This window comes from Rattus norvegicus, chromosome 13 (assembly GCF_036323735.1).
Source record: "Rattus norvegicus strain BN/NHsdMcwi chromosome 13, GRCr8, whole genome shotgun sequence".
NCBI classification, from domain to species: Eukaryota; Metazoa; Chordata; class Mammalia; order Rodentia; family Muridae; genus Rattus; species Rattus norvegicus.
In genome coordinates, this window is record NC_086031.1 from 86,334,198 (window position 1) to 86,354,297 (window position 20,100).

General features: G+C 50.1%; 1 protein-coding gene across 5 annotated transcripts; it reads left to right on the forward strand.

The window, feature by feature from the left end:
- Positions 1–829: 829 nt before the first annotated feature.
- Positions 830–19,955, forward strand: Nectin4 (nectin cell adhesion molecule 4). 5 transcript variants are annotated; one of them, XM_039090982.2, is made up of 10 exons: positions 831–1,454; positions 1,819–1,976; positions 11,418–11,777; positions 13,719–14,009; positions 14,986–15,106; positions 16,035–16,183; positions 16,436–16,592; positions 17,027–17,102; positions 17,523–17,597; positions 17,934–19,671. In XM_039090982.2, exons 2-10 carry the CDS (start codon positions 1,901–1,903, stop codon positions 18,156–18,158), a joined length of 1,530 nt encoding a protein of 509 aa, XP_038946910.1. In that variant the 5' UTR covers positions 831–1,454; positions 1,819–1,900; the 3' UTR covers positions 18,159–19,671. The 5 variants fall into 5 exon arrangements, with proteins under 5 accessions (XP_038946911.1, XP_038946910.1, XP_017454387.1 ...); XM_017598898.3 differs by having other exon boundaries at positions 831–1,976; NM_001109076.1 differs by having other exon boundaries at positions 1,431–1,976; positions 16,439–16,592; positions 17,934–19,955.
- Positions 19,956–20,100: the final 145 nt, after the last annotated feature.

Below are 20,100 nucleotides of genomic sequence, written 5' to 3' on the forward strand. Positions count from 1 at the left end.
AGAGAGAAAGCGTGATCCCGAGGGGGAGGAGCTGGGAAGGCTTTGTGGGAGATGTGGCATTTGGGGTCAGTTTTTGAGGGATGAGTGAGATTTACGTGTAAGGGGCCGAGGATCAGGGGTACGGAACTTGTATGCACAAAGCCCTGGTTCAAAGCCTCCACCTACAAAACAAACAAACAAAAACCTTAACAGTTAGAGCTGGGGAATGTGCCTGTTGATAATTCATTCTTCTTTTCTATCTGTTTCCAGATATGAAACTTAGCTAACATATGTTTTCTTTCTCTGGTTGTCTCTCCATATTTATGTGTTTTAAAAATTATTCTGTTCTCGATGGGCAGTGGTGGCACACGCTTTTAATCCCAGGACTTAGGAGGCAGAGACAGGTGGTTCTCTGAGTTCTGAGTTTGAGGCCAGCCTGGTCTACAGAGCAAGCTCCGGACAGCTAAGACCATATAGAGAAACCTTATCTCAAAAAAAAAAAAAAATGTGTGTGTGTGTGTGTGTGTGTGTGTGTGTGTGTGTGTGTGTGGTTCTTGTTGTTTGAGGTAGAGCCTCCTATAGCTCAGGATAGCCCAAAACTCTGTGACTGTGTGTAGCCAAGGCTATCAGAGAAATCTTGATCTTTATGCCTTCACCTCCCAAGTCCTGGGACTGCAGGTCTGCACCAGCATTCCTGGCTTTTACCTGACTTTGAAATTCCAGTGTTCCAGAGATCTTGCCCCTCTCTTTCAGGGGATAAAGATCCCCCCCCCTTCTTCTGGCTCCCCTGCTGTCACGTGTTGGTTACTTTTATTCGTCCAAACTGGAAATATGTGGTGAGGTGCGTCTGAGTGTTAAAGGAGTAAAGGGATAGTGTGAAATTAATTCCACCTTTGCAAAGTCCAGACATGTTGTCCTTCCCCATGACCATGGGGGACATGCCATTGAGAAGAAGAAAAAGCCCTCTTCCTTTTAAAACTCAGGGTCAGGTGTCAAGTTGTGGAGAGAAGGTTCCGAGAAGAAACCAAGAACCCACAGAGCTAATTCCTTGGTCAGTTCCTCCGCCTCTCCCATGTAGAGAGTCGCCAGAGGAGTGCCGTGAGGTTCTTTCTTCAGGGCCCTCTGAACTGGCTTCCTACTTCCAGAAGACCACCAGACCGAGCTTGACCATTCTCGGCAAAGTCCAGTCTCGGATTTGGGCCTCCTGAAGGATGAGGGACCAGCAAGCCAGGGACATCCTCAGTTCTCCCCTGCTTCTGGGGCACCAAAGCGGAGCCCTTCAGGAGTTTGAGGAAGTTGTCAAGGACCCCAGGAAACAGCTGACCTGTGAGATCATTAGGTTCCTTTTCACACGCAAGGGGCTTTTGCCCCTGTTCATCCTGGTGCCTTTCTCTTTAAGACACTCAGCCCTCCTTGTTGCACACACACACACACCGCCGGGACTCCCCCTTACAGTCAGGCCCATGCTCTCACAGGTAAAACCCCTGTTGAGGATAAGATCCCACTGCCTGCACCCAGATCCTTTCCTTCTTCCCTCCCTCTCTGGCGCCCATTAGCTAGCCCAGGCCGTGGGGGCGGTGGCTGCGAAGTCTCCTCTCTGTGCCAGGCCCGGCCCCCGGAGACGCACCTGTTCTGACCTGCTTAGCAGGTTCCCAGGTTTCTGCCTTCGTTGTTGGCCACGGCGTGGGAAGCAGCTCTGGGGGAGCTCAGGGCTCCCGATTACGGCTTCTCCAGGGTAGCCACGGCTGGGTGGGTAGAACTGGGGTCTGGGTCCCTTAGTGGAGACCCAAGTGGGATAGGCAGGTTCGTCAGTGCCTGACTTCCTGCCTTCTGGGTCAGAGCCTTACACAGCTCCAGAACCGGCTCCCAGGGAGAACTCCGTGGAACTCCAGAATCACTGGGCAGGTCTGCCTTTCAGCCAATGCCCCTGTCCCTGGGAGCCGAGATGTGGGGCCCTGAAGCCTGGCTGCTGCTGCTGTTCCTGGCATCATTTACAGGTAGGACTTGCCTGAACCGTCAGGACTCTTGCTTCTGAGCCCTACCCGGCACAGACAGACAGACAGACAGACACACACACACACACACACACAGAGAGAAGCATAGATATATGCACACACACACACACACACACACACACCCCGCATACACAAACATTCCCTTTCCTTGGACTCTGGGTGAAGGAGACCATCTCTTTGTACCACTCCACTAGCCGGCAGTGCCTCAGGAAGAACCAGTATAGTCTTCCTTCTTAAGTCCCCTTTGAGCCCCAAAGCCAGACCACTTAGTGCCTGCAGTCCCTAACTACCTCTGCCCAAGCCTTGCTTGCCAAGGCCTCTGTGGGGACACACACACACACACACACACACACACACACACACACACACATCTGGAGCAGGTAGGCTGAAAGGTGGAAGCCAAGGATCCTGCTCACATTTGTGGCCACTACTCACCAGGTGCAGGAACCCTGATGTCTAAGGAGTAGGTGGACATATCTGTGTTCTCTCAAGACAATAGTCTGAGCCCCAGGATTGGGGTGTTTGTTGAAGGACTACAGGAAAGCCAAGAGAGTCCTTGTACCTCTTCCCTGGCACACACACACACTAATAGGTATAGAATGCTGTATGGGTTAGGGGGAGCTTAGAGGGTCAAGGTAAAAGGCCTTCTAAATGGAGTATAACCACTTTTATTTATTTGTTTATTATCTCGCCGTTTCCTCTGTTGGGTGCCTTATATCACACTTTCTGCCTGTCTAGAATATATATAAAGCGCAAGGCCCTGGGTTCGGTCCCCAGCTCCGGAAAAAAAAAAAAAGAATATATATATATATATATATATATATATATATATATATATATATATATATGGAGAGAGAGAGAATATATATATGGAATGTATCCTTTTCAGAGAGGGAGTGTGTGTACACAGGGGAGCATAGTGTAGGATACCGTTGGCTGTTTCTGGGGAATGAGGAGCCAAGCACTCTTTCTCCTTAGAAAGACAGGGCTCTCTCTGTCTGGCCGAGGACGGTAGGATCTTCAGCCCAAGAAGCCGTAGGTAGCACCAAGGGAAAGTCAGTTGTCCAGCAGCACTAGGCGATCCCCTCCCAACCCCCATTCTCAGCTGAAGCTCAAGAAAACAAGGCGTAGATGCCTGGACTGGCACTCCGGTCTTCTAACAGAAGAGTCAATGGTCTACTCTCTAATCTCAGAATTCTAAGCTCCAACCTTTGCCCCCTGCCCTTACCCCCAACCCTGCTGTTAATTCCCATTCTCTAGAGAACCCTCTTCACTTAAGGCCAGAAGGTGGGGCCTCCTGCTGGGCCAGGGAACCCAACCGTCACTCTGCTGTAGCATCAACCCACACTTGAAGAGTGGAGTCCTGCTGTCTCCAGGACTTGGGTGGGATCAAGAAGACCCGGTACTTCAGCTCTTTTATTTTATAGATGGGGACAACCAAGAGAAACAGATAGCTAGGTGAGTCTACAAGATCACTCAGTGTGAACACTTGAGAGCATACTGGGTCCAGCCAGGATCCTAGATGCTGGCAATAGAACAATAAAGGGTACTATCCCTGCCCTCTCTTTCCATGCTCCAAAACTGTTCCTTCTAATAGAAGCTCAGTGACGAGGGAAAGAACTCCTGGCTAGAAAATTACCCCAGACTTCATCCAGACCTGAGAGAAGCTATTCGGAAGAGAAAGGTTGGCTCCAGGATGGCCCAGGCAGCTAGTAACTATTCAGACATCACCGTACTTCTGTGGCAATGACCTGCACAGAGATGAAGGCCAGTCCCAGGGACCCTGGAAACTTGGATAGTTTCCATCATCCCCATTCTGGCTCCCCTAATGTGTGGGCACGTCTTTAATGGGCCTACGAACCTAGACTAAGTCTGTGTCTCTGATCACCTCTCACGTCTGGAAATCAGGAGCCTTGAGTTCTGATCTCATTTCTTCCATTAATTTGTTAGGTGTTTTTAAACAGCTAAGAGACTCTGCTTCAGGAGAACAAGAAGGACTGGATGGTCTCTGCAGACCTGACTCTGAAATGCTAGGCTTCTGTGGTTGTCCAGCTCCAGGCTTGAAGTGGAGTGTTTGTGCTGTTTGAAGAACTGATCAGTCTCCTTGTGGCTGAGAGGACCCTTCCCAAGGACTCTGCCTCCCTGGCTCTATTGCAAAGGGACACTTGCCCCCCAACTCCAGGGCTATTAGAGCTCTGAGCTCTAGGGCCCTGCCCCACCCCTGTCAGGGAGAGGAGCCCAGGCTTGGGAGGCGCCTCCAACACCACAGCTCTTTGTCTCTCCTTAATGGGATGAGTTTCCGGGTGAGGTCCCATCCCTCCGCCCTCCCCCATCCTCCCTCTCTTGCCCTGGGGCTGAGGGGCCTGAATCTGCAAACTCCTTTCCAATAGGATCCCAGTCCCTAACTCTTTGGGTCCTGTACTACCTGGGAGTGAGCTGTTCCATGAATTCTAAATTCTGTCTTCTGAGGGTTAGGATCAGCTTTCTGTTGAGATTAATTTCCTAGAAAGGGAGGGGCCCCATCCCTGCTTTTCTACTCCTGATGACAGAGGTGGGCAGGCCCTTTCCGTAGGACTTACCCAAACCTAGAGAAGCCAGAAAGGGAGGTTTGCTTCCCCGCCCAAGTGTGGAGAACTAGGAGAATCCCAGGGAAGCCTTTGGCCCCAGTGACCCTGGTTTCATCCTAGTATTTTGTAGTGATGGGGCTGGGGTGAAAGAGTCCAGCTTCAGAGATGGCAGTGAGGAATTTAGTGTGCACCGTTCCATCTTCTAGAGCACGGGCTCAAGATACAGGGATCCTCAGGCAAACTGAGTGGGTGCTAACCCCTGAGAGGGTCAAGTCCTGTGAGAAGAGAATGTCAGCATAATCCAGCCTCCAAAATTTACACTGATGATAAAGATTAGGCCAAGAAGGGATGGAAATGAAAGATGGGAAACTGAGTCAGGAGTACAGAGAGTAGAGAAACTCTGGGGTCTAGATCTGGGGACAGAATCTAAAGCAATTAAGTTCTGAGTGAGGAGTCACACCCCTGTTTTTTGGAGGATACTGGAGTTACCATACTCCACTCTGACACCAGAACAGAAGCAGGCATGGTGGCTGCTGCCTAAGAAGCCATACCGGTGGCCTTCTGCTCCCCTCCCCCCACGTCTCTAAAACTGTTGTAAAAGTGAAGGTTGAGGCTGTGATGTGTGTGGCGTGAGGGGGAGCCGGCCGCAGTGGAGGAGGGGGGTGGTCTGAATTCGGAGGGGAGGTTGTATCTCAAGAGTCTGAGAGAAGCTGAATTCTGGGTCTCCCACCCACAGTGGTGACTCAGCAGGGCTCAGACTCTGGCTCCGGGGGGTTTAGGGGACTTATCTGGGCTGAGGGCTGGGTCTAATGCAGAGCTGGCTGCCTCTCTCATTGTTCTTCCTCCTTCCCCTCAGTTACTTATGTGCACCCCCCCACACACACACACATTAATCTGTGGGTGGGCACTTTGCCTGCCTTGGGACGCTCTTGCTAAGCTTGGGGGCTTAGGAAAAGTGGGGGGTAAGGGAGGGAGGTGGGTAAAAGCGAAGGGAAAGTTTTTGGTTTTCTGAGTTCCTCAATTCCAAGGCCAAGGTTATGGGCAGGGGATGGGCCTAAGTGGCTTTTCTTTGTTTATGACATCTTGGGCAATTGGGGGTCTAGATGCTTCTCTCTCATGACTTTTCTTACCTCAAACTAACACACCTAGGCCAGTCTTCTCTGGTGAACCTGGTGGAGGGAGGCAAGAGTTAACAAAAAAGAATGAGACCCCAGACAACTTGGACCCCTCCCCCTAGCCTCAGGCAGATTACCCCCCCCCCCCCTTGCTTCCCACCAAACCTCACCAGACAGCTCTTACCCCAGGCCTAGAGTCAGAGCTGGTTTTTCTGGTGGTGGCAAGCAGAAAAGCCCTGACAGAGATTCCCAGAGAAGAAACTCTGCTTGGGGGGCCAGAAGGACTGGGGGGCCTTGGGGTGTGGCCACAGGGGGTAAAAAGGGTGGGAGTCCCTTTGTAGAAACCCAAAGAGCAAGAGAGAGGAAGCCTTTGTTTTTTTGTTTTTTTGTTTTTTTTTTTTTTTTTTTTGTCAGAGAGGCTCAGTGGCAATTTCCCATCACCTGGAGGGGCAGTGACCTCATCTCTGGTTACCTCCACCTTGGACCTGAGATGATTCTGCCCTGAAGTCTTGGGGTGAGATGGGGAGGGATGCCAGGGGCAACATTAGAACGGGCAGAAGCCCAGAGCCACACACTGACCAAAGGCAGCTGAGCCACACACTGGGGAAGCCAAGACAAACGACATCAAAATATTTACTATGTGCACAGAGTCGTGCAGAGCAGGAATGTGTACCGGGCGCTCAGAGGGTGAGCCAAACATGTGATGGTATTCATGAATCTTATGAATATATAAATACACATAGCTCTTTCCTCTGTGTATAGAAAAGGCAGGATGTATATTTCCCTGAAGAGCAATGTGACCACATCTATGTATGAAACATCCCCAAGTTCTTACAAGAAAATAGCTTCATGTGCAAGTGAACTAGAAAAACTGGCCTAGCCCTCATCCAAAGATACTACAAACATTCAGACACAAAAGACAGTTCCCTTTGACACACAGATGAACCTCAAAGACCCCGTGTGTGTGTGTGTGTGTGTGTGTGTGTGTGTGTGTGTGTGTGTGTGTGTCCCCGTCCTTTTATTTATTTTATTTTTTTTTTTGTTCTTTTTTTCGGAGCTGGGGACCGAACCCAGGGCTTTGCGCTTCCTAGGTAAGCGCTCTACCACTGAGCTAAATCCCCAGCCCCGTGTCCGTCCTTTTATGAATCAGCAGAAAATGCTGATGGGTAAAAATCCTTCAAAAGAAAAGATCTTCTTCCCAAAGATGTTGCTATGGCTGAATATCTGCAAGGGCCAGCCTCAGTTTCCCCTTTTGAGCTCAGAAGCCAAGCCTTACGCAGAAAGGAAAGTTGGAGCCAAAGAACAGGGTAGGGTGTAGCCAGCTAGCCTAAGCCAGGAATGGAGGACCTGTCTGGGAGCGGGGCGGGGTACACAAAGGGCAGGGCCCCAAAGAGGCCTGAGGGGGCCTGGCCAGGGGTGGGGGAGGCTGAGGGCAGGGATCCCGTCTGGCCAGTTGGGCCTGTTCTCTCCCTTGCGCAAGGTAGTGGTGGCTGTGGCTAGGCCTGCTGCTGTGTGGCAGCTTCTGAGTCACTAAGGCCCCTGACCAGCGTCCTGGTGCTCCTTGAGAGGAGGGGTGGGGAGAGTCAGGAGGAGGAGGAGGAGTGCCCAAGAAGCCAGAGGCCACCAGCCTTAGCAAGCAACATCCAACAGAAGGGTCTGTGGGCTTGGCCTGGCCTGGCTACTACATGCCCATAAGGTGACCTCACCAGGCAGGCGGTGTGTCTCCTTCAGTCTGGTGACATCATCATGCTGACGCCAGGCAAGCACTAGGTGGGGGAGAGGAGGAGGCAATTCTGGCCTGCTCTGGTTTGGAAGCCTGGGCTTCTGGTCCATTTAGCCCAGGACAAGGGTACTTGGGCTCAAGTTGTCTTAATTTGTTTCTTTAGATTTAGAAGAAGAACTGAAGGCCCTTGAGCATGCCTTGGCCTGAGATGCTTTCATTAGCCGTTGGCTTTAGGATAGTGTGAGTTTTTTAGGAGCGGTTCCAGAGGGACTTCCCTGTTGCTGCGCTGGGTTTCTTGGTCTGCAGAACTGGGACTTGTACCTTCAGGATGAGGATCTTAGCTTCACGGGTTAGGGACATCGAGGATGAAGACTCAGGCATGCAGTGGGCACCCAATTCCTGCTGTGCCCTAAAGAGAGATGAGGGGGCAGAATCTGGGTGATTTGTGGTGGTGGGGGGGGCTAGAGCAGGGATTAAAAATAGAAATAAACAGGCTGGAGAGATGGCTCAGCAGTTAAGAGCACTTACTCTTGCAGAGGACCTAGGTACAGTTCCCCCCAATCTACATGGCGGTTAACAGCCATCTGTAACTCCCGTTTCAGGATATCTGACACCCTCTTCTGACCTACAGGGGCTCCAGGCACATGGTATACATATATGCAGGCAAACATCCGTCCACATAGAATAAAAATAAATAAATAACTTAAGGATGGAAATATTGGGTCTGACAGTGTTATAGACATAGCCTTTGGAAGGATTTGAGTCTTCCAGTGGCGCAGGCACTTGGAGTTTCTGTGCCCCGCATCCACATCATTGTGACTTAAATCCACATGAGTGTTTTGCAGCAGAGTGAGCTGTACAGCCTCTATCCACCCCACCCCCAGCCCTTCTCTGACAACCTTACTCCCTTTAGTGCTAGGAGGACGTACCTGGGAGGGGTGCAAGTAGTTAGCTGGACTCCCAGGCTGGGCTGGGTGGGACCAGTGTCAGCTTAGGCAGGTCAGGGCCCAGGTATCTGGACTTGCAGGTCTGTCCTGTCCAGTCTGGGGCCCTCCCAACTCCCAACAGCATCTTCCTTCCCTCTCCTCCTCCTATCAGAGCCACAAGACCCATTCATTTATCTCACGGAAACCCTCAGCCCTACTCCATGCTTCAGTTTCTTGATGTATGTCTGTGTACAGCCCCTTCTTCTCTGTCTAGTCCGAAGATGCTCCCTTTGGCAGTGAACCCGGATAGCCAGCCTATCTTGCTCCACCCCAAAGTTACCATGACAACACTTTCCCTGCCTAGTCCAACTAAGGACTCTTGGGGCTACTTCCTTCCTGATGCTTATCTTTCATGTGTTTGCTCATTCATTTGTATATTCTTTTTGTTTTTGAGGGGTGGGGATTGTCTCCCTGTCACCCAGGGTGGCCTAGAACCAGACCTTCTTGCTTGAGTCTCTCCAAGTATTGGGATTGCAGGTCTGGCTCCACCCATCCATCCATCCATCCATCCATCCATCCATCCATCCATCCGTTTATTCAGTCAGTCAATAAACATTCGTCAAGGTCCACTTATGTGACAGGAGGGAGGCCACATGCCGCTGACTGAGCATGAAATAAAAAAAAAAAAAAACCAACATGTTTTTAATATGTGGTCAGTGACCCAGTTTTGATACCTATGGAGCACAATGCCTTGGAGAAGGAGAACAGGAAAATAGAGAGCCAAATGTATAGGTCAAAGGGCTATGACTGGGGTTGAAGCCCAGTGCTGGAAAAGCACAGGGGTAGAGCACCTGAAGCTGCCTGAGGTGGGGGAAGGGAGGGAGGACTCAGCAGGAAATGATGCCTAAGCAGAGTCTTAAGGCATGAGTAGGAGTTCTCCAGACAGTGATGAGTAGGAGCGGCCAGACACAGGGAGGAGAGCATTCCAGGCAGGGGTACATTGTGAGTAAAGGTGACGGGCAACAGGGTGTGTGGGGTGCCGGTTAGAGGCAAGGACTATAAACAGTTGGATGTGTAAAGGGAAGGAGCTCTTGACATCTCAGAGCACTCTCTGCCCTGGCCCAGCCTCTGGCCCTGGTTTTGTTTGGTTTTTTTCATAACCATAGGCATTCCCAGGCTCAACCTCCTTTATTGGTTACTCATCCTGAAAATCCAGTTATCTTTGAACCTTCCCTCTCTTTCCAGCCAGTGGCCAAATGTCCCCCTTTTATCTGCCCAGCACCACCTTGCCAGGGATGCAGCTACAGGTTCACTGTGTCTGCCTCAGTCTCCTTCCGTGACCTGTTTTCTGGTCAGACTGCACTTTGTCGTTTGCTTCATGGCCCTTGCTGACTAGGAAAGCTTTGGTGACTCTCCATTTCCTCTTGACCAAATCTGAATTCCTTTTCCTGGCATGGGCGGTCTTGGGCTATCTGGACCCACCCTACCCCAGCTATATTTTCCACAGCTGCTCAACACACACGCCCTCCCATAGGTTGGGTCCTTTTCTCTTTGCTTCCTGAACCAGCAGCCAGTCTCCCCACCTCCTAGTGTTTGCTTACCTTGATGCTGTACCTGCAGTGCCTTCCTAAATCTCCTGGGCCTCCAATTCCACCCAAAGCATGAATGAAGCCCTACCTCATGACTCTCACATCCCTCAAATCAACCGATGACAAACCACCAAACATTAAGTCAAACACCACCATTCAAGTCGTGTGTGGTGGGTGGTACATCCTATAATTCAAGTACTCTGGAGCCTAGGCAGGAGAATAGTAAGTTTGAAGCCAGTCCAGCAAGCTACATAGTTAGGCTTGGTCTTAAAAAGAAAGAAGAGGGCTGGAGAGATGGCTCAGTGGTTAAGAGCACTGACTGCTCTTCCAGAGGTCCTGAGTTCAAATCCCAGCACCCACATGGTGGCTCACAACCATCTGTAATCGGATCCGATGCCCTCTTCTGGTGTATCTGAAGACAGCTACAATGTGCTCATATACATAAAATAAATAAATAAATCTTTAAAAAGAAAGAGGAAGAGGAGGAGGAAAAGGAGGAAAGAAATAATCATTGGTTGATTTCATATGTATTTATATCTGTAGATGATAGATAGATAGATAGATGATAGATAGATAGATAGATAGATAGATAGATAGATAGATTGTCTCTCTGCCATTTTTTCCTCCTAAACAGACCTCAGGTCCGTGAGGGCAGGAAATGGATCTTTATTTACCAATAAGGTTACATAATGAACAAACCTAATTTCAAAATCTTCAAATGCTCCATACAGCTGCTCATCAATCACCAACACACCAGTCCTTCCTCCCTGGTCCTCTGATTCTGGCTCAACATAATGACACAATGGCTGTGCCTACCTTGACCTCATCTCTCCAGTCCCCTGACCTGGAGGCTCTTTCTGTCTTTAGTGACTTGCTGGTTCCTACCCCCAGACTTCAGTTCATGCCATTCCTCCCACATAGAATACCTCCTTCTCTCTGGGAATCTAGGTCTCTCATCTTCAAGCCATGTGAAAAATGTTCCCGAGAATGGACCTTACCCTCCTAACATGTCTCATTCCAGGCACCAAATGTTCTGAGCCTTTTCTATGACTCCTTGCCATGCTTTCCAAAAGTGTTGAACCTCCTTGAGAAATTTGTCCTTGGTTTCCTGGTTCCGTGCACAGGGATTCCATTTCCTTGAAGCCTGTGAGCTCCTTCAGGACAGTAGCTCCATCCCTGCTTCTGTTTTAGTTTCTCACTTTGCTCAAATAGAATCCTAGGCTGCAAAAGATTGACTCTTCCATGTGTAACTCATCTGTGTGGCCGTAGGCAAGCCACTTCCCCTCTCTGGATCTCAGTTTCCTCCTCTGTTAAACGGCGATAATAACGCCTACCTCTTGGGAATGCAGTGTGGATCTAATGAGGTAATGGACTGAATGTGCTTTGCAAGCACAAACCACTCCAGGAGTTCCGGCAGCTTTTGCTGTCATTATCATTCTGGATGCATTCCATTGGTCCCGACTTGTCCCCCTCAGCCTGACTGCTTCTGTCTGCCCCCTGCAGGCCGATACTCCGCGGGTGAGCTGGAGACCTCGGACTTAGTGACAGTGGTGCTGGGCCAGGACGCAAAACTGCCCTGCTTCTACCGAGGGGATCCCGATGAACAGGTGGGGCAGGTGGCATGGGCTCGAGTGGACCCAAACGAAGGCACCCGGGAGCTGGCCCTGCTGCACTCCAAATACGGGCTTCATGTGAGCCCTGCCTATGAGGACCGCGTGGAGCAACCACCACCCCCACGAGACCCTCTAGACGGCTCCATCCTCCTGCGCAATGCTGTGCAAGCAGATGAGGGCGAGTACGAATGCAGAGTCAGCACCTTCCCAGCCGGCAGCTTTCAGGCACGGATGCGGCTTCGTGTTCTGGGTGAGTGGAGCCAACTAGGTATGATCAGTATTGCTGAGTGGGTGGAAGAGGGAGACAGAACGGGACTGCAGAGATGGATGAGACAGAGGCAGTACAGGCAGACATAAAAGATGAGGATCTATAGAGGAGAGGGAAAATTATCCAGCCCCTCCTACCCGATCCAGAAATTCTCTCCAAAAGCGGCCAAAGCTGGGGTATAATCCGCATATGAGGAAGTTTGTCTTTCTGATGGGCCGGTTTTCCCTCCGTGCACCCTTGTCCATCTGGAGCAGCACGGGTTTATTCTGTCTTCTGCATAGCTTTTCAAAGAGCTGAGGACTTCTGCCAGACTCCACTTACTTCTGCTCTTTTCCAAGCGGCACTCACTGGTTCCTGCCTCAGTTCTACACAAGACACCAACTCAGAGCCACCTTCACGGTCCTAGGCTCTGTGGTTTGAAATGTGTGTAGGTAATCCCCCCCCCCCCTTTTCTTTTTCAAGATAGCCGTTCTCTGTGTACGTAGCCCTGGCTCTTCTGGAATTCCTCTGTAAACCAGGCTGGCCTCAAACATAGGTCATTTAAAAACCTACGAAAGTAGGAGTCCCAGATGTGGACGTGAGGTCTAGCTATGTTGTAATATCTGAGTTGGGGGAGGGGTTGGTAATACAGTCTTTGATTGGACCTTCAGGGAGTGTGGTCTAAGACTACACTACCTTGCACTATGGGCACTTGTGCTGGTCAACCTGGACCTGTGATCAAGCTGCCTTTCCACTTCTGTGCTTGGGCTATTTTGAAACTAGAAATAAAAGTGGTTTTGCTTTGAGTGGAAGTTAAAAGCATAAGTTTTGGAGGGAAAAATAAAACAAAACAAAGCTTGATTTAAAGAATAAGAGGAAGAAACTGGGCATAGTGGTACATATCTATACTTACACTGTTCTAGAAGCTAAGGCAGGAGGATGGAGAATTTGAGACACACACATACTCCAAAACAAAATCTGTGACTCTAGGCTTTGTCATGTAAGAAGTGATGACCTGCAACAAACCACTGAATCTCCCTGAGCTTTGGTTTTTCTCATCTGAGGAAGAAGCATAATAATACCCACCTCACTAGTTTGTTAGCGAAATTAAATGAGATAATGTATGTAAAGTTTTAACATAATAGTTGGCACATAGTTAGTAGTGGTTATTATTGTTATTATTACATAGATAGTATCTAATTAGTTTTAAAATTATTTTTATTTTTTTAAATGACCTATGTTTGAGGCCAGCCTGGTTTACAGAGGAATTCCAGAAGAGCCAGGGCTACGTACACAGAGAAACGTTGTCTTGAAAAAGAAAAGAAGGGCTAGAGAGATGACTCAGTGGTGCTCTTCCAGAGGTCCTGAGTTCAAATCCCAGCAACCACATGGTGACTCACAACCATCTGTAATGAGGTCAGATGCCCTCTTCTAGTGTATCTGAAAACAGCTACAGTGTACATGTGTATATGTGTGTCTGTGTGTATATATATGTATAAAATAAATTTTTAAAAAAGAAAAGAAAAGAAAATAATTACCTACACATTGTAGAAAAAAATCTAATAGTGAAGATGTAAAGTCACTTAAAATGATACCACTGATCTGGCACATTTATTGGTGAGATGAGAAAACCCGGGAGTATGGGCTGGAGAGGTAGCTCAGCCGTTAAGAGCACTGACTGCTCTTCCAGAGGTCCTGAGTTCAAATCCCAGCAACCACATGGTGGCTCACAACCATATGTAATGGGATCTGATGCCCTCTTCTGGTGTGTCTGAAGAGAGCAACAGTGTACTCATATTCATAAAATAAATAAGTACATTAAATAAATAAGTGTTCTTTTGAAAAAGAAAGAAAAGAGGAGCTGAAGTTTGCAACTGGGTTAGACTGATGGAATGGTATCTGACTGTGACTGTGAAGGTCTTTCACACTCCCGCTCCCCCACAGTGCCTCCCCTGCCTTCCCTGAATCCTGGTCCACCACTAGAAGAAGGCCAGGGCCTGACGTTGGCAGCCTCTTGCACTGCTGAGGGCAGCCCAGCTCCCAGTGTGACCTGGGACACAGAGGTCAAAGGCACACAGTCCAGCCGCTCTTTCAAGCACTCCCGCTCAGCTGCCGTCACTTCAGAGTTTCATCTGGTGCCCAGCCGAAGCATGAATGGGCAGCCACTGACCTGTGTGGTGTCTCACCCTGGCCTGCTCCAGGACCAAAGAATCACCCACACCCTCCAAGTGGCCTGTGAGTATTGAGATGCTACGGGTGAGATATCCCTATGTTCTAAAATAATGCTAAGACACTATGACCCTGAACCTATGGCAGGAAGGTCAGCCTGAGTCTAAGTCTAATCCAAAGGTAGAAGACGTGGGGGGGGGTCAAGATAGAGGTCCTGGGAAAATCATTGTGGTCTTTGTGAGAGTTCTGTTTTGTTTTGTTTTTGAAGGAAGGTTTCTCTATGTAGGCCTGGCTGTCCTGGAACTCACTCTCATAGACCAGGCTGGCCTAAAAACTCAAGAGATCCACCTGTCTCCGCTTCCTGAGTGTTGGAATTGAAGGTGTGCACTGCCACCGCCTGGCGTCTCTGTGACCTTTACAGGAGAGACTGCCTTGTTTCCACAGTGTAGATGGGAGAATAAAATAGAAGTGTGGAATTGAAAGTGTTTGCAAAGCATAGAGTTTAGAGTTTGGAGGCAGGCTTGGGACAGGCCCCTATCCTGCTGTTTGCCAACACTTATTTAATCTGGTTAGACTCCATTTCCTCCACAAGCAGATGAGTGTAATTATGCCAACTTCGTGGGATTCTGATGAGAATTAGCATCTGTGAGCGCAAAGCATCTCGCAGATCCTAAATCCTACAAGGCTTCCCAGAGATAGACTCCACACCCGAATTAAAATATCATTTGGCCCAGAGTAGGAAATCAGCAAATGCTCGCCGAGAAAATGAACAGACTGCTGGGTCGTTCGGCAGCCATTGAGCACCCACGTTGTGAGCAGCACTGTGCTAGATGCCACAGGAGGTCCCCGGTGTGAAACTCCATCACCTCAAGGGTCTTATGGCCTTATGGCACAGGTCAACCAGAATAGACTCTGAGCTTGGGGTAGGGATCAAGTGTGGTCGGGAGCTGTGGATGAGGATAGGGGGAGGTTGTTCCAGCAGGGGAAGAGGAGGGGTTTAAAGGAATCCTTCTGTTCTTTCTCTTCCCTTCTCCCACTCCAGTCCTTGCGGAAGCCTCTGTGAGGGGCCTTGAGGACCAAAACTTATGGCATGTTGGCCGAGAAGGAGCCACACTCAAATGCCTGAGTGAAGGACAGCCCCCTCCCAAATACAACTGGACACGGTAAGGACCTGTGCTGGGAGAAGGGCCTAGCACTCTGGCCTTTTCAGAGTCAGGCCCACTATTTTCAGGGCCAGGATGAACTCATTATGAGCAAGGACCACATATTCTGAGCCCTAGATAAGTCGGGGCATATATTCAGACCAATATAAAAATATGTATAGTCAGCAAATATTACTGGCTTGTTCCAGGAAATATGTGGTGACTGCCCATAGGGAATGTGTAGGTATCTTGGCTTTTCGCCCTAACTTTAAATGATGAAATATAACTACATTAAATAGTAATCTTTTATGTATTTGTGAGGGCTAAAAGCGCGTGTGTCACAAAGAAAACTGACTACTGTCGCGCCCACGCTACTTCTAACCATAATGTTGCCAGCACCTCAGAAACACAGACCCACTCCCACCAGCTCCTTCAAGAGTCCGAGCCATTTTTCCAGAAAGGGATAGGATACCCATGTGTATGAGCCCATGATAGACATGTTCTTAATGTAGACACATGATATCTATGGCCTTGTGCCTAGTGGCTAGGTTTGTTTACTCCACCATCCAATATCATGGGTGTTGGAGCATGCAGTCACAGGTTCCCAGTACCTCTGAGCCCAGCTAGGAATGGAGTGTCCTGTTGTGTGGACTTTATAGCATGTATACCTGTTACTTGGTGCTGGGTGACAGGATACCTGTGGGAGCATGTGGAATGGCATGCCTGTGGATCTTCCCCAAGTGTGTGTGGGGGTGCCCGGGTCAGGCTGGGCGGCAGGGAGAAAGGGCCTCTGCCTAGACCTGTCTAGGGTAGGGAGGGGCACCGTGGGAACAGCCCGAGGCTTTGGGTGACGTCATGGGGGAGGGGGATGAAGAGCTGCCTGGGCACGTTGGGTGGTGGCAGCCTTAGCCTGCCCCAGCCAGCACCCTTCAGCTTCCCTGTCCTTCAGGCTGGATGGACCTCTGCCTAGTGGGGTGCGAGTGAAAGGGGACACTCTGGGCTTCCCCCCACTGACTACTGAGCACAGTGGTGTCTACGTCTGCCACGTCAGCAACGAACTTTCTTCGAGGGCTTCTCAAGTCACTGTAGAAGTTCTTGGTAAGCACAGTGGTTGGAGAACAAAGACAAGGATTCTGAGTCCAGAGCTGGGGGGTCATCAACGGGAGGCAAGACAGAGAAAGAAATGGGAAAGAATGTCTTTGGGGATGACGGATGTTATATTTTGGAGAGGATTAAGCTGAGTGGGTAGCTGTGGATGTGGTTTGTGAGGATGATATGTGGGTAGCAATAGGGTCTGGGGTGGGTCAGGGGAGGATGGGGCCTGCATCTCAGACACTGGCCTGTCTCCAGCAGACCCTGAGGATCCAGGAAAGCAGGTGGATCTGGTGTCTGCGTCAGTGGTCGTAGTGGGTGTGATTGCTGCACTCCTGTTCTGTCTCCTGGTGGTGGTGGTGGTGCTCATGTCCCGATATCATCGCCGCAAAGCCCAGCAGATGACCCAGAAATAGTGAGTCCCGGCTCCTCTGAGTGGGTGGCCCTGAGCTGAGAACAAAAAGGAATAAAGCGGGAGGAGAGTCAGAACAGAGGAGAAAGAAGGCCGTGTGGCCTAGTGACAGCTGGACAGCTTGTACAGCAGAGGTGGGCAGAGTCTTTGGGGAAATAAGAAAGACATGGGACCCGGAGCACAACCAGTGAGGAGACATGCGTGAGAGAAGCACAGATCCACATCCCCCAGGTGTCACCTACCACGCACACTTTAGCACTCCGTAGCACACCCCTGCTCTCCAGCCACACTGTCATCTGCAGCCACATACGCTCACCTTCGAGGGCATAGTTAGGAAATCATACCCTTCAGCGGTCTCACATAGGATCAGCCAGGCTAGACTCATCTTAGGAGGCTGTCACTGCTGTCCTTTCCTGACAAGGGGTTGTCTTTCCCAGCGAGGAGGAGCTGACTTTGACCAGGGAGAACTCCATCCGGAGGCTGCACTCTCACCACACGGACCCTAGGAGCCAGGTGTGTGCTAAAGTTGGGTGTGTGTTGGGGGCCTGGGCGCACAAGTTTGCTTTGAGTCTGGGCTCCTCTGTAGATGTACCAGGTCTGGCTGCTTACTCTTAGCTGGAGCTGAGCTGAGGCTGGGTATTAGCTGGGGGTAGGAGGTGGGGGTAGATTGATGCTCTGGGACTGCCAGCACTCCTGCTTGCAAGACCCTCTTAGCACTGGGATGGGGGCTGCTCTAGGAATTCACCACCGGTGCTGGTGCCAGGGTGGGTTTTGAGAGTGAGGGATGAAAGATGCTTGTGTCAGATATGGAGCTAAAGGTTGGGGGAAAATGATCAGGGAAGAGACTTCTGGAGGATGAGGAAAGCGAAGGGAGGCTGAGGGGAAGAGATTGAGGGCTCTTCTAACTCCTCCCCTATGTCTGGGCCCCTGCAGCCGGAGGAGAGTGTAGGGCTGAGAGCGGAGGGCCACCCTGATAGTCTCAAGGACAACAGTAGCTGCTCTGTGATGGTGAGGCCCCCCCGGCCCCACTGGTGCCCAACACTCTCCTCAGGCCCCTCTCCTGGCCCCAGATGTGGTGTGACAGCAGCCCTCCCCCACAATTGCATCCCTGGCTTACATGCGCACCCCGCCCCCCATTTCTGCTATGCCTTTGTTCTCTGTGTCCCCACCCCTATGTATAACACTTGTTCTCCCCACCCCGCCCCAACCCCAAATTTCCAAGCCCCTATACCTCTGGCAGAACCATTACCCGTGCTTTACCTGACCTCTGACCCTATCACAACCCAGCCCTACCTGGCCTGTTTGATCTTGATTCCTGACTTGTCTTCTGCCCTTGGTCTCCAGAGTGAAGAGCCAGAGGGCCGCAGCTACTCCACGTTGACCACAGTGAGAGAGATCGAAACACAGACTGAACTGCTCTCCCCAGGCTCGGGGCGGACAGAGGAGGAGGACGATCAGGATGAAGGCATCAAACAGGCCATGAACCATTTTGTTCAGGAAAATGGGACCCTGAGGGCCAAACCTACAGGCAATGGTATCTACATCAACGGGCGAGGGCACTTGGTCTGACCCAGGCCTGCCTCCCTCCCTGAGGCCTGGCTCTTCTGCTTCCATGGGGGAACTTCAGCTCTTCTTAGGGCAAACACCCTTAAATGCCTGCATTTCTTTAGGAAGGTACTTCCCACCCTACTGACTGCTCCACTTTTACCTCCAATCCTGCTGTTCATCAGGAGGGCTCCGCTGGTTGAGTGCCTCCCACCATTGAGTGTAGGTCATTCCGTGTGTGTGTGTGTGTGTGTGAACATTCATGGACTGTATGTGCATGAAGGGGTGACTGTCCATCCTATGCACCATCCTGTCATGGTAAGAGTCCAAGTGAATGATATATGTGTGCCACAGGATCTGTGGCTGTGTGCCGAGAGCGTTACTAGGGTGTGGTTTGTGAGTAGTGTGCCTTACGTGTGACCCCTGCCTGCAGAGGCAGGGATATTCCTCAGACCCCAGAGCAGTATTAGCGAGGCAGAGGTTAGAAGTGAGAGGTGGAGACTGTCGCCAGATCCAGGTGTGCGGGCATAACTGGAGCTAGAATCTGACCTCCAACGTGTGGGATCTGTGTTCCCACCCCTTGGGAATAAGTGTAAAGCAGACATCCAGGGGTCTGCCAGAGGCCAGAACTGTTACAGAAGCCCTCTGCCCTCTGGTGGTCTGTGGGCCTGCTCCATGGACATACCTTCTGTAAACTCAACTCCAAGGGAGCTTCCTGAGTTCTGCTCAGACTCCCTTAATAAGAGAAAAAGAAAATTTAGAACAAACAAACAAAAAGCTTTATTGATTTATGTGCATTTTTTTGTTGTTTGTTTGTTTGTTTTAAAACTGGGCTTTAAACAGCAAGGCCAGCCCACACAGGCATTCAAGAAAACCGTTTAGCAGACCCCCACAGCAGAGATTAATGCCTGTGGTTCTGGAAAGTTCTCTTCCAAGGATGCCTTCACCCAGAGAGGTTCTGGGGAAGGAGCTGACAGCTGAAGGAGCCTGGAGCTTGGGGTGTGAAGTACAAACACTGGATAGGAGGTTAGGGATAAGGTGCTTGACTCCCATGGTTCCTCAGATCTTGTCCTAGCTGTGTCTACAGAGGTTTGTGCCTTCACGGAGTTGGGACTTGGTGTCAAGGGCTCCTGGTTCAGTTGTGTTGAGGGCAGAGGGTAGTGGGAAGGTGGAAGTTCAGGTGAGGAGAAAGGGGTGTCATGGGTGAGGGTGAGAACAGGTCCTTCCCCAGGGGTTTCTGAGTCAGTCATTTGGGGCTCTCTGGCACTTTGTACGTGTGGGACCTGGGGTTAGATGTTAGGGTTTTGTTTTGTTTTTTTTAGCCCAAACGTTTGCAGCCAGAATACGGAGATTTAGTATCCAAACCTTGTGTGGCCTGAAATCTGCTGGTCTGAAGGAGAAGCTCTCATTTCATCCCCAAGTAACCCAGGACTTATGGACCCCAAGGATCTGGGGTCTTAGTGTGTATATTTCATGTAAATATATGTATATTTGTACATAAAATGATATTCTGTTTTTAAATAAACAGATAAAACCCTTTTTGTCTGATTTCTGTCTTGCCCCTTGAACTGGGTAAGTCACAAGTGCTATGTATGTACTGAGTTTCTCTGTGATCCCTTCTTTGCTCCCAGGCAAGGACCCAGATACTTAGAGCTCTGAGAGCCCTCAGGTAGGGCAGTGTGGTTATAACCTCCTTTAGGGGAAGCCAGTGCCTTAGTTTGCAAAGTGTTTCTAATTTGACTGTACTGGAAACTTCCAGCAGCTGTGTGGCGTGGACAGCCGTGTACCCTTTTACAGACAAAGAAACTGAAACTCAAAAGTCACCTGGTCTGTGTCCTCATTTTCAAATGTACAGCGACCGAGGCTCAGTGAAGGACCAAGATGCCAGAGTCGTCAAAGACATCCCCTACCCTGGGTATGTTCTGCATGGTCCTTTCCGGGCATGCTCACAGGCAAAGCCTCAGGT

What these genes read in the sequence shown, in the direction of transcription:
- Nectin4 (XM_017598898.3), top strand. Translation starts at nt 1,901, where the DNA reads ATGCCCCTGTCCCTGGGAGCCGAGATGTGGGGCCCTGAAGCCTGGCTG. An exon ending in GTTCCTGGCATCATTTACAG is followed by an intron (nt 1,977 to 11,417) that starts GTAGGACTTGCC and finishes TGCCCCCTGCAG; the next exon opens with GCCGATACTCCGCGGGTGAG. An exon ending in CCCAAATACAACTGGACACG is followed by an intron (nt 15,107 to 16,034) that starts GTAAGGACCTGT and finishes CCTGTCCTTCAG; the next exon opens with GCTGGATGGACCTCTGCCTA.